The 14420-nt window shown below is 41.7% G+C and overlaps 1 protein-coding gene and 1 long non-coding RNA gene across 3 annotated transcripts in view; both read left to right on the top strand.

Moving 5' to 3' along the window:
• Positions 1 to 14420, top strand: part of LOC138962231 (pancreatic lipase-related protein 2-like) — a 28055-nt gene that overhangs the window by 3463 nt on the left and 10172 nt on the right. Inside the window, exon 1 of one of the 2 annotated variants that reach the window (XM_070333966.1) lies at positions 12121 to 12217. The exons of the other annotated variant lie outside the window; for it this stretch is intronic. Within the exon in view, the coding sequence (XP_070190067.1) occupies positions 12136 to 12217 (82 nt within the window). The 5' untranslated portion in view covers positions 12121 to 12135. Of the gene's footprint in view, positions 1 to 12120; positions 12218 to 14420 lie in introns of those variants that run through there. 2 annotated transcript variants of the gene reach the window in all.
• Positions 2418 to 7487, top strand: LOC138962209 (uncharacterized). The gene is made up of 2 exons (XR_011454446.1): positions 2418 to 3468; positions 6245 to 7487. It is a non-coding gene; the product is annotated as an uncharacterized lncRNA (long non-coding RNA).

Here is a 14420-nt window from a genome sequence, read left to right as displayed (position 1 = left end):
CCTGAAAAGTTGTATTTGCTATTAAACTTGTTTAAAACTAGAATTAAAAAGATGTAGGTTTTTTCTCCCTCAATATTGTACAGTATTTTTTTTATGTGAGGGGTAGTTTCTTGCACATGTAGAATGTTTGAAAAAAGGTCTGGACCGAAAAAATGTGTTTAAGGTTTGGTTATAGTTGTCAATAGTGAACTGGTTTCTCCAGGTTAAACATAATAATCAAGAAACTATTGAAAATGATTGGGTATTTTTTATTGCATAACACACAAGAAGACGGTCTTCACGGCGTTTAAATGTATACTTTTTTTTAACACTTTGCTAAGATAGCAAGTGTTTGGCTTACTAACTTCTGTCAGCTTAATTTCCATGCAAGAAAGGAATAAGAATAAGAATAAGAATACTTTATTATCTCATAGAGAAATTCAGGCGTGGTACATAACAATAATACAAACAAGACATTGTTTTTACATAAGACATATAGCACTATATAACAGGGCAGGTTATAAACACACCTCCCACATACCTCTCTGGACATTCCTTGTAATGTGCTTACGCATTCAGTCATGAACACATCCATGTCTCACTTACACATCGCACACATAGACATTCTTGTACGCTCAACTTACCCATTCACACATGGACATTCGACCACACTCCACTTACACATTCTTATGTAAACTACTGAAGCATTCTTTCAATAAGTTCATTTTTGAACAGCAAAGAATGATGTAAAGTAAATCGAGTATAATTCTTCTGTTGCTATTTATCTTTCACTGTTTGATAACTGTTACTGTGTATCTATGTGTATGTTAAAAAATTCTTTTTCCAGCACCATAGGGTTTTATTAAAAATTGAAAACCTTGAACGTGGAGTTTGGATGTACTTGGACCTTGTACGATTTGGTTCGTGAGTGTATCTAGTTTCCATGGACACAGACGCACACATATACAGACAAGCATGCGTACACGTATACACACACATGCACACATAATGATAAGTAAAACAACACACAGCCTCACTTTATCAAATACACCACTACAATGACAACGCTTCAGCTGACGACAGGGAGGGGCCAGTTCCTTTGGTCTGTTCACATTATACACATCGAAATTTCACTCCTCGTACCACGCACGATACTTGTCGTTGTAATGCGGGAGTCACACAAACACGACGCACGGCCACCGCACTGACAAAATCACAATTTTGGCCAGTGCGTTGTCGTTGGCTGGGTGTGCGTCATTATTCGTTATTCGTTCGTCGAGCGCGCTGTACCAACGCACTATGCATTCGCTGTGTGCGTTGGAGTTTGTGAGCATGCACAAAAATGTGCACGGAGCTTGACGCATGAATGTACACGCCAGAAGGACGCCAGACACGCGCAGAGCGCGCTAGACCAACGCCAGACACACGCTGTGTATTCGTTGTCAACTCGCTAGCTTCTACAGTGTAACCTCCCTTTACGATATAGAAGAATCTGAGGAAATCGGGTCTTAAAAAGGAGCGAGTCTTAAAATGGGAGTAAATCTGCAGAAGATTTGAACAGAAAATCTTAAAAACAAAGGTATTAAAAGGGAAGTCTTAAATTGAGGGGTCTTTAAACGGGGGTGGCACTGTACCAAACAGATACAAAAGTTGGGCGCACAACAACGCGCTGATATTATTTTCCATTTCTAATTAATGTTTATTGCGCGGGCCATGCGTCGCGTATGTGTGACCAAACCGCGACAAAAGTTGGGCGCACAACGACGCACTGATCTTATTTTCTATTTTTGATTAATTTTCAATGCGCGGGCCACGCCTCGTGTATGTGTGACTCCCCCCTTAAAGAACACGCCTTCAACTGTCATTTGAATACCTTACTGAGTAAGGCCAAAACAAATCTAATGTGTCCGATGGACATTAATTAATTGATTGAATGGTGGGTTGATTGGTTTATGACTGATGATGAGTTGAAGGAGTTATGGTTTGATTAAGAATGTTTTGATTGAGCATTGGCTAAACATGTTTGTCGACCGGCACGGTTGGCCTAGTGGTAAGGCGTCCGCCCCGTGATCGGGAGGTCGTGGGTTCGAACCCCGGCCGGGTCATACCTAAGACTTTAAAATTGGCAATCTAGTGGCTGCTCCGCCTGGCGTCTGGCATTATGGGGTTAATGCTAGGACTGGTTGGTCCGGTGTCAGAATAATGTGACTGGGCGAGACATGAAGCCTGTGCTGCGACTTGTCTTGTGTGTGGCGCACGTTATATGTCAAATTAGCACCGCCCTGATATGGCCCTTCGTGGTCGGCTGGGTGTTAAGCATGATTCATTGCAGGGAAGGCAAGAGTATTTGAACGCGTCGAGGCTAGCATCCCATTTCACAAATAATGTAAACCAAAAGTCTACAAACAGGACAGATTAATAAGTGGAACGTTCAATTAAACACATTTCGGCTTTAGCCATAAATGACTTTATGACAAGCAAGACAACCACTGCAAATGGTCCGTTTGAGGAAAGCTTAAGCAAGCGCTTAATTCTCAAACGGTTTGCTTGACCCTATTCAGTTTGTTCCATACCTGTGTCCTACTTTTGGAAGGGACGCACATACAGAAGCTGAAAGGAAAAAGATCAAACAACTTCAGGCTATAAGTTGACGGGTCAAGTTTTTATACCTTTTCTCTTTGATGTGATCGTGTGTTTATCATGTGAAAAAATGGTGAATTGATGTACGTGTGCATGATCGACTTTGACCTATATAGGTCTATGCTTGCGAGAGAGAGTTTCTTTGTTCTTGGTGGTGCTGACTCAGTGGCTGGCACTATATTTCCTACCGCAAGAGAAGACGAAATCTTTAAACTCCTAAAGTTCTATAAATTATACAGGACGATCGGAGTGGGGGCAGTGGCCGAAGTGCAACCTCATTCCTCCATGTTAATCGCATTGTCGAAATTAGGGCTACGGCTCAAAGCCAAAGGCAGTAAATTGATATGCTTGTAAGTTAGCTGGGGGCTAACCCGCGTGAGTCACGAGTCGTAGTTACGTAAGCGGCGGAGGGGTACTGCCTCGAAACTGTAGTGCACTGGTCTAAGGGAAGCAACTGCAGTCAGAAAGTACGAAGCAATGATGACTGACCTCTCTTGGAAACACTTCCTGTTTATCTTATCGGGCGACAAGGATTATTTATTAATTTTGGTAAACTGGTAAAGTTCGAACCTTCGCATTGGGAGGGGGAATCTGGCACAAACATGTCAGGCCAGATGTAATAAAGTAAGTCAGTAAATGTGCTACTGATAGTTTGTACAGTGCAAGGACGTCCGGGCGTGGAGAAACTAAGGAAAGCGCCCAGTAAGGCTGGGAGCAAAGGCTGTGCCAGACAACGACAGCAGCTCCCGTTCCCAGCAGCGACAGCCAAGGAGCCTGGTTCGAAGGGCCACCGGACACCACCGGGCAGGAACCCTAGCAGGGGCACGGTATTAATGGTTTGTTTAGCAGGTAAGGGTGGAAGAGGTGGCCGATCGGGCTAGGCAGGAATCAGAAGTAAGGGTTCTAAGAGCCAGCTGGGTCTCGCTTTAGATATTAAAACCACTCGCGGGACACCTATTGTATAGCTGCTAGTGGCGTGGACCCCCCAGAAGCTGCAGCCTGGGGCTGGTAGCAAATCAAGACAAACCAGCAGCATGGGTGCCAAAGCAAAGGCATGGGAATGTATTCTCACCCCTACCAAGCTGACTGAGGAGAAATATGGTTCCCAGTTAAGCTAGGACTGGATGTTGCCAGCTAACCTGGGGCAGGCTTTTGGGGGGAGGGGGGTCAATTTTCATGAAAAGTAGTACCCCTAAGAATAGAAAGATGCTTGTCTCCCGCCAATCTATGACTTTATAAGGCAGAAGTCACTGAGAGGCGGTTGACTCCCCGCCAAGCCAGGCATTGCTGGCTTAGCCAACCAGCTCATCTGCCCAGTAAATTTATTTCAAAATTGGCATTACCCCAAACAAGTAAATGCAAACCATCTTAGGTACGGTTTTAGGTGCAGAATTTTGGGTACAGTATCGGGAGAAGTGAAAACAGGTTAGCAAAATGTATTGCGGACTGGTTTACACCCCTGCAAATAAGGGCATGCTTCTGTATTGTTTTTTAGATGGATTGCTGCATTTTATTTGCCAAAGGCAGGATATTCGTTCGGAGCAAAGCGTTTATTTATGTCATGCAAATAGTGTTTACACCTCCGTAGATTATTTATGTCATGAAAATAGTGTTGCGGATTGGTTTACACCTCTGCAAATAGGGGTATGTTTCTGTCACCGGTGGTTATTGCAGTTATTAAATTTAATTATGCGGATTCGTTTACACCTCAAGTCGTGTAAATAGTGTTGCGGATTGGCTTACACCTCTGAAAACGGGGGTATGATTCTGTAACCGGTGGTTATTGCGTGTTGCGGATTGGTTTACACCTCCGTTGTTTATTTATGTCGTGTTAATAGTGTTGCGGATTGGTTTACACCTCCGTTGTTTATTCATGTCGTGTTAATAGTGTTGCGGATTGGTTTACACCTCCGTTGTTTATTTATGTCGTGTTAATATAAGTGTTGCGGATTGGTACACCTCCGTTGTTTATTTATGTTGTGTGAATAGTGTTGCGGATTGGTTTACACCTCCGTTGTTTATCTATGTTGTGTTAATAGTGTCGCGGATTGGTTTACAACTCCGTTGGTATGATTCTTTAATATTGCAAATAGGGGTATGATTCTTTAATATATTTAGATTGACTGCTGCATTTTTCATGGTATGTAAAACTACGCAAGATAGGTTAGCAACGCCGCAGTATGTAATGCGAACTAATAGGCAGTAATAGTAGTCTTGTCACGTCACAAGCTGATTGTTTTGCAGATTGGTTTATCACAGGGAAGCAGGACTGAACAGAAAGTGCTGCCACATTGGCACAATTAGGTGTCAGTCCCATGTCTGATTGTTTTGCAGATTGGTTTACAACATGGCAGCAGGGCCGAACAGAAAGTGCTGCCACATTGGCACAATTAGGTGTCAGTCCCATGTCGGATTGTTTTGCAGATTGGTTTACGACATGGCAGCAGGGCCGAACAGAAAGTGCTGCCACGTTGGCACAATTAGGTGTCAGTCCCATGTCTGATTGTTTTGCAGATTGGTTTACAACAAGGCAGCAGGGCCGAACAGAAAGTGCTGCCACATTGGCACAATTAGGTGTCAGTCCCATGTCGGATTGTTTTGCAGATTGGTTCACAACATGGCAGCAGGGCCGAACAGAAAGTGCTGCCACATTGGCACAATTAGGTGTCAGTCCCATGTCGGATTGTTTTGCAGATTGGTTTACAACATGGCAGCAGGGCCGAACAGAAAGTGCTGCCACATTGGCACAATTAGGTGTCAGTCCCATGTCGGATTGTTTTGCAGATTGGTTTACAACATGGCAGCAGGGCTGAACAGAAAGTGCTGCCACATTGGCACAATTAGGTGTCAGTCCCATGTCAGATTGTTTTGCAGATTGGTTTACAACATGGCAGCAGGGCCGAACAGAAAGTGCTGCCACATTGGCACAATTAGGTGTCAGTCCCATGTCGGATTGTTTTGCAGATTGGTTTTCAACATGGCAGCAGGGCCGAACAGAAAGTGCTGCCACATTGGCACAATTAGGTGTCAGTCCCATGTCTGATTGTTTTGCAGATTGGTTTACAACATGGCAGCAGGGCCAAACAGAAAGTGCTGCCACATTGATACAATTAGGTGTCAGTCCCAGGTTTTTTTTTTTTTTTTTCTCTCATGTCTGATTGTTTTGCAGATTGGTTTACAACATGGTAGCAGGGCCGAACAGAAAGTGCTGTCCCGTTGGCACAATTATAGGCAGTCTCATGTGTTTTTGCAGATTGGTTTACAGCAGTAGCAGGGCCGAACAGGTAGAGCTGTCACCTTGCACAATTATGTTTCAGTCCCATGTTTTTGGCAGATTGGATTACAACATGGCAGGAGGGATGAGCAGGTAGTGCTGCACACAGCCGCAACTTGTTTGTGGTTTTGCAGGCTGCAAAATTAATCTAAATTTGGCTGAATAAAACATCAATCTTAATCCGGCTATAATGCTAGAGAGTTGCTTGATGGCTGGGTGTGTGCCTCGCCATGGGATGGTTTTCACCCCCAAGGCGGACAGTATACACATTCAGCAGTAGCGAGGTAGTTAAGTGCATATTTCAGGCGTGTTAAAAGATGTTTTAAATCCATTCTCGCATGTGAGTTCCAGGAATCATGATCACAAGGTCCAATCTTGTCGTCAGGGTGCTGCAGCACCTGGACAGGATGCCACAGGACCTAATCCTGCCGTTGCGGCTCGCGGGGTAGCCAGGCTAGGGGTTTTCCCAGGTCCTTGTCAAGCCGCTCAGAGGAACACCACCAGCAACCTGGTCCTGCACTTGGGTGCCAACGACATCGCCATTTAAGGCTGAATCAAAGGGCAAAGTGCCGAATTCAAAACGAGAATGGCAGAAGTGTCTACCATCTTAACATCTGGAGGATTGACTCTGCCTCCTCCCGGATTGCGTCCACCACAACCAAAGGGGAAACGAACTCTTTAAATCAAACTTCGGAGATTAAATTGCTAAAATTATTTAAAACTAAAACGCCCCTAGAATAAGGATTGGCGGAACATCTATTGCATAGCTGTATGTGGCGGGAGATAAGCATGGTAAAGGGGGACACTGCATTCTGTTGTATTTTGGTGAATTTTACCTGACTTAGGCAGGGTCCACAATGTGAGCCCAAGCGAACCACGGGATGTGGCTAGCGTAACCACGGGGGGTTGTCTACCCCGTGGCCGGTTCTGGATCCTGCTCCCTCCAGAAGACTGAAGCCTGGGGCTGGTAGCAAAGCCCCGCAAAACAGCAGCATGGGTGCCGTAAAGTAAGCACATGGTAATGGTTTCACACCCCGACCATGCTGACTCAGGGGTAAATGAAGGTTTGCAGCGGGAGCTCAGACACGTTGTTGCCAGCTAACATGGGCCAGCTTTTGGAGGGATTCAATTTCATGATTAAGCAGTTTCCCCCCTAAGGAGGGGTTGAATTTCATGATAAAGCAGTTACCCCCCTAACCATGCTTATCTTCCGCCAATCCGTGCCCATATCATGCCAAACCTTTACCTATATATCTTTTTATCAGTCTAGTAAAAATGAACTTGACTGATCATAAGCCTTGTGTTTTTATTGATTATCCCCCCTTAGCATGAGGGGGGATATTTGTGTTGCATGGTTGTTGGTATTGTCATAAACACATTTCGGCTTTAGCCATAAATGACTTTATGACAAGCAAGACAACCACTGCAAATGGTCCGTTTGAGGAAAGCTTAAGCAAGCGCTTAATTCTCAAACGGTTTGCTTGACCCTATTCAGTTTGTTCCATACCTGTGTCCTACTTTTGGAAGGGACGCACATACAGAAGCTGAAAGGAAAAACCCACCCTCCTTCCCCAGCGCTTTGAACTTCGGATAAGGCGCTATATAAATAAAGAGAAAAAAAAAAAAGAAAAAAATTAAAAAAAAAATTAAAAAAAAAAATAAAAAATAAAAAAAAAATAAAAAAATAAAAAAATTAAAAAAAAAATTAAAAAAAATTAAAAAAAAAATTGTTAATTTGGTCATTGATTTTGAAGGACATACTTGGCTCGTTAACTTGGTTGGTAAATAGTGTTTTACATGTTTTTATCAGTAGCTGGCGGATATTACCTGTGTGTTATATTAGTCATGTTAGGGGTGATCCTTATGAAGGCACGGTAGGCTATGTTTAGGTGTCCATATGTAGCAATATCTTTCTTAGGCTAGTATTTGTTCATTTCTTGTCTCTTGGTACAGATGGGCGGGAGATAAGCATGGTAAAGGGGGACACTGCATTCTGTTGTATTTTGGTGAATTTTACCTGACTTAGGCAGGGTCCACAATGTGAGCCCAAGCGAACCACGGGATGTGGCTAGCGTAACCACGGGGGGTTGTCTACCCCGTGGCCGGTTCTGGATCCTGCTCCCTCCAGAAGACTGAAGCCTGGGGCTGGTAGCAAAGCCCCGCAAAACAGCAGCATGGGTGCCGTAAAGTAAGCACATGGTAATGGTTTCACACCCCGACCATGCTGACTCAGGGGTAAATGAAGGTTTGCAGCGGGAGCTCAGACACGTTGTTGCCAGCTAACATGGGCCAGCTTTTGGAGGGATTCAATTTCATGATTAAGCAGTTTCCCCCCTAAGGAGGGGTTGAATTTCATGATAAAGCAGTTACCCCCCTAACCATGCTTATCTTCCGCCAATCCGTGCCCATATCATGCCAAACCTTTACCTATATATCTTTTTATCAGTCTAGTAAAAATGAACTTGACTGATCATAAGCCTTGTGTTTTTATTGATTATCCCCCCTTAGCATGAGGGGGGATATTTGTGTTGCATGGTTGTTGGTATTGTCATAAATACAACACAAAATAAAAAAAATATTGATGGACGCTTGGAATTACATTTTATTAAATTGTTCGTTCTTTTAACCTATTTTCCCCCTTGATGTTGCAACGATATCGTTTTCGTTTTGGATTCATTCGGATGAGATGTCTGTAACGCGTGGGGAGCTTTACAAACAATTCAACCATAGAATAATAATACAAACAAAACAAAACAACAGGATAGATTAATGAGAGGAACGTACGTTTAATAACATACGAAACAAAACCAACTACAAAGGTGTTGATTACAGTATTGTATTGCATTTGAATAAATGTTTCATTCAGCATCCTACTCTTTCTCTCTGTTGATTGTATGCGTTAATTAGCAGTCTATTTGTTTGGGATCTCTAAATGAAAACCATCCAAACGATAATATTTTCCCTGTCTTTTATCTAGAATAGGTGTTTACTGGTTTGTATATCCTTAACCAAAATAAAGGGGGGTTGGCGTGTCCTAGATCCTGGGCGCCTACAAGGTACGTAACAAAACAAAAAATAATTTAAAAAAATGAAAAAATAAAAATAAAAAGAAGGATGCTCCCCGCAAAAAAAACAAAAAAAAAAAGAATTAAGGCAAAATTATGGGTGGAAGCATCCTGCATGCAACTGAGGTCCCCCCCCCCCCCCCAAAAAAAAAAAAAATAATTTGACCAAGCAATATATATTTTGTTGTTCAAATGGATTGAGATATATGTAGAGGTTACATGCCGAGGCTCAGTGATTTTTAAAAATAATGGTCGAAGTTGGCGGATCATAAAATATAAAAATTATCAAAATTAAATTGTCGAAATCAATTTAAAAACACTTTCATCTTATTCCTTGTCGGTTCCTGATTCCAAAAACATATAGATATGATATGTTTGGATTAAAAACACGCTCAGAAAGTTAAAACAAAGAGAGGTACAGAAAAGCGTGCTATCCTTCTTAGCGCAACTACTACCCCGCTCTTCTTGTCAATTTCACTGCCTTTGCCATGAGCGGTGGACTGACGATGCTACGAGTATACGGTCTTGCTGAAAAATGGCATTGCGTTCAGTTTTATTCTGTGAGTTCGACAGCTACTTGACTAAATGTTGTATTTTCCCCTTACGCGACTTGTTATTTGTGTTATTTGTTTGTTCAATTAACCTTAATACCCCCCGCGGGTTAGGGGGAGTCCCATATTGGTTGGGGCGAGAAAGAATTTACCCGATGCTCCCCAGCATGTCGTAAGAGGCGATTAACGGATTCTGTTTCTCCTTTTACCCTTGTTAAGTGTTTCTTGTATAGAATATAGTCAATTAATTTTTTGTAAAGATTTTAGTCAAGCAGTATGTTATGTTAACAAGAAATGTTAAGTCCTTTGTACTGGAAACTTGCATTCTCCCAGTAAGGTAATATATTGTACTACGTTGCAAGCCCCTGGAGCAAATGTTTGATTAGTGCTTTTGTGAACAGGAAACAATTGACAAGTGGCTCTATCCCATCTTCCCCCTTCCCCCGTCGCGATATATCCTTCGTGGTTGAAAACGACGTTAAACACCAAATAAAGAAAGAAAGATTAACCTTAATTTGACCATGTAATATATATTCTGTTGTTCAAATTGATTATAATATATTGTTATATATATTGTGTTATCATCATGCACTATTGTGTGGATGCATGGGCGTATGTTTGTCCAGGCGGCTGTGACTGCGTGTGCACCCAGCATGTTTCCATGTTTCGTTATTGTATTTGTTTGTTCAGTTAACCTAAATTTGACCATGCAATATATATATATATATTCTGTTGTTCAAATCGATTATAATATATTGTTATAATATAAAAATTAAAAATTAAAATTAAAAAAAGTCTAAATTAGGGTCAGTGACTAGAAACAAAATATTAATCGAAATTATGATAAGTGCCTAGAACAAAAAGGCTGCAATGTGCATTCGGTCGTAGCCTGAGCTGCAATGTGCATTTGGTCGTAGGCGACAAGTAGGCTGCCTTTTCGGCCGAAGGCTGCATTCTACATTCGGCCGCAGGCAACACAGTACATTTTCGGCCAAAGGCTGCACTTGGAATTCCGCTTTTTCGTTTATATTGCTCATAAAAAATTAAATTACACTTGGCAATAATATTGTTTAATACTCAAAATGATGTTTGTAAACAACCAACATCATGTTTTGGCAATGTCAACAAATGCAAAAACTCAGCAAACATGTCACAGTTTAACTTGTCACTATGAAGAAAAGAGTGTGTGTGTGTGGGGGGGGGGGGGCGGGGGGGGGGGTCGGAAGAAGAACAATGCTGCACCTGCATTCCTTTACAATGGCGACTTAGTGTGCAAACAAAACTGCCATGACGACATTTTTCAAAACTTACGTCCACAGCAGAGTTCTGATATTGAAACCACCTTGTTTCAGTCATTGCATCATATGTTGCATTGCTGTGGAAATGTGTTTCGTTTTTCATCTGGATACGTAAACTTGTGCGTTGTTGTAAATCTGCTTGGATTTGGCGATCTAAGAAATGCTTTGGGGACAATTGAGATACAAAAAAATACACTGTAACGTTCAAATGTGAAGTAATTAACTGATATATAGCGCTGGATCTCTGCTATCTAAAGTTACGTTGGTGATTGGAAATGCAGACCAAAGGCACAATTTTAACAAAACAACCAAGTAGCCATCCAAGCTCATTACTACGGATTTTACAAGGTAACAGAGAAACACATAAAAAATGTTATTAAACACATCTGTTTGATAAATCTTTCTTTGCGGCTTTAGTTTAAGGTTCAAGGACCATGCTGACAAAATTGCAGTTGAATTGGTTAATTCTTTATGACAGAAAACTTAAATTTCTAGAGAATGTTAATTTCGTGATTTGTTTGTCATTCTGACAAAGCAAGGTGACATGACGGCTGTATTTATTTATTTATTTGCTATCGTTTTTTGGGTCCAGCAACGGCTGTATGCCTTCACCCCATTTTGTTTATTGCAACCAAGAAACCCGTTGGTATGAACTCAAACCTGAATTAAACATTAAATAATCGATATTTTTCAGTCGTTGTAGTTGTTAAGGAGTTTTTAGACTTCCTAATATGTGAATTAACAAGATTAGCCCCATATCTTCACATTTTTGCACTAAGTCGCCACATTTGGAAGGATCCTTATTGTGTGTGTAATGCAAGAATTGTGCTCTATGCCTGGATTTACATCACTTACCTTGGTTGCACCTTGCATAACATTAATCAAAAATGAGGTAACTTCATTGTTTATATGCCGTTGTTATGTCATTGTTGTTAGCTATAGCCTTTACCACAATATAGGTGTGTGTGTGTGTGTGTGTGTGTGTGTGTGTGTGTGTGTGTGATGTGTGTGCGTGCGCTGACGTCATTGCAATAAAGGATTTCCCTACCAAGACTGGACAATTTTGGATGACACACTATGGATTTAGTTCGGGACGACGACGCTCTATGGGCACTTCATTATATAAAGGGAAGAAGCAAGCGGTTAAAACGGGCGTCGACAGAGCCAATGAAGAGTGATATTAACTTGTAGTTCTCATTCACTTGTGTGCAAACCCATATCAAGTGTAGGGATGGCTTTATTCCGTGTAACATCCGGGTAAGATGTGATATAGTGAACCCAATCTGTTACACATGCAGGGTCATACATTACAAAGGACGTTTCGATGCATGGATGACAAATATATAACACAGAAAAGGCATGAGATTGACCTACATATTAACAAAACTGGTTCAGAGGGAACACAATCATGTAAGTACTTTTATCAGAACATCATGAAGACCTAGTTGACGCCAGCTCACTGAGAGATAAAACAAACTATATTATGTTCTCACTCACATGTCAAAACGTGTAATGCTGGTGAGATATCCCTGAAAAACCCTTTGACAGACAAACCCCAAACGGGCATTACCCTTCTTCTTCTTCTTCAGCGTTCCAGAAATTCTGGTGACGTGTGAGCTCGTTTGCCCATTTGGGTTCCTCTGAGGGCATAGTCAGCTTCACTCCGCTTTCGTTGAGTAGGCATGCTGGGTATTTTCGTGTTTCCATAACCCACCGAACTCCGACATGGATTACAGGATCTTTTCCGTGAGCACTTGGTCTTGTGCTTGCGTGAAGGTTAAGTCACTAGCAGGTCTGCACATAAGTTGACCTGGGAGATCAGAAAAATCTTCACTCTTAACCCACCAGGCGGCAGCGACCGGGATTCAAACTCACGACCTCCCGATTAGGAGGCCGACGCCTTACCACCACGCCACTGCGCCCGTCAGGCATTACCTGTTTCATTAACCTTAAATAGCGCAAAATCCGACAACTGTTCAGCTCCAAGGTATTTATATTTCAATAAATAAATAACAACATAAAACAAGCCGAACACACAGACACAGACATATAACACAAACAAAAAGTGAATATAGCAGTGGAGCGTAGTGCGGAAATTTTATATTATTAAAAGACCAGTCTCTTTCCGTCCGTCTTTAATACTTCGTGTACGCGTATAACTCCTGTGTTTATCGGTAGACTTGCCTGATATTTTGCAGGACATATGCACACGAACACATCGACACACAACACAGTTACACACACACACACACACACACACACACGCACACACACACACACACACACACACACACACACACACATACACACACAGGCTCATTGTTCATTGTTTATCGTACCACAGAACTCTGCCGTCAGGCTTGGCAAATTGGCCACAAATCATCTTTTTGTGTAGATTGTGTTTTGATAAGTTGTTTCTCTGTGTGCTTGATCGTATTTTGCTCATATCAAACCAAGGAGTGTCTTTGAAGCCGAAATCTGCTTCCGCTCGGTTGATCATTACAGTATTAACTTTTTCAGTTGACTATTTGTGTTTAACATCCCAAGTTCTTTCAATTGTTTTCAGATCGGCAAGATTAGAACACGACGATGTCACTGACTTTCGATTGCTTTAATCAATCATGTACAACAAATGTACAAAAATGTAATCTTCTCTACGGAGAATGATGTCTGGATAATTGTTCTGTTAGAAGTTAATCGAAAATGCACATGTGTTGAAGTAAACCGTAATGTTGCCACCAAGGGCGATATTTGTGGTCTGACACAGCCGAAATGAGAATTCAAAAATCTAACATGGTTTCCGAGAGGGCACTAAATAACCTTTATATTGATATGTAATTTGCCATGACTTTGAATGGTGGGAATATACAAATCAGTAGCAGAAATCTCAGTAATTTTTGGACAGACTGTGGATGATGACTGCGAAACGGTTTCCATATCCCCACTCCGTGTCTCCGCTGTGGCACATTAAATGACGCTGATTTTAAATGTAAACGTTACCGCTGAAGGAGACTCTTCCTTTAAAGCAATATCGACTAGTATGAACTGTTTCCCTGAACAAACATGTCATTATCCGCACGAACGTGTTTAATATCGGACTATCTATCACTTTGATCAAATATGACGGATGTACACCTACATCAAACACACCAGGATATTAAAAAGTATGTTTGCCTTTGAAACGTGTTAGTGCACGTGAGAAATAGGACAGGAAATCAGGTCGATCTTTTCTGAAGGTACAGCACTGCCCATGTGAATGGTCTTGTTCTCCGCCACAGGTTTCTATGACGGCTTACCTAGGGTTACCCTTTTCACGTGAAAATGAGTAATTAACAGTGTGAATTATTAATTTTCATTTTGGCCTAGTTTTCAATCACAGTAGTCGGACTCTTAAAGTCCTTACTGAGAAGCTGCAACGTCCGACAAACATCGCTCTCACACTATTTCTGAAATATCTTTCAATAGAAGGCCTTATCGAGCAAGTTATCCGACATGCAGATGGATGTCACAGTTTTCTGCAATAGCGCTTTCCTTAACGTTATTTTGGGCTTCTTAGAAGAGAATAATCGACCCCGAAAACTTTCGAAAGTTACGATGATGTGGTTTTGGCACT

Source organism: Littorina saxatilis, linkage group LG3, assembly GCF_037325665.1.
Source record: "Littorina saxatilis isolate snail1 linkage group LG3, US_GU_Lsax_2.0, whole genome shotgun sequence".
Lineage (NCBI taxonomy): Eukaryota > Metazoa > Mollusca > Gastropoda > Littorinimorpha > Littorinidae > Littorina > Littorina saxatilis.
The sequence above is the reverse complement of the archived record's forward strand: the minus strand, read 5'-3'. Positions and strand labels throughout refer to the sequence as shown.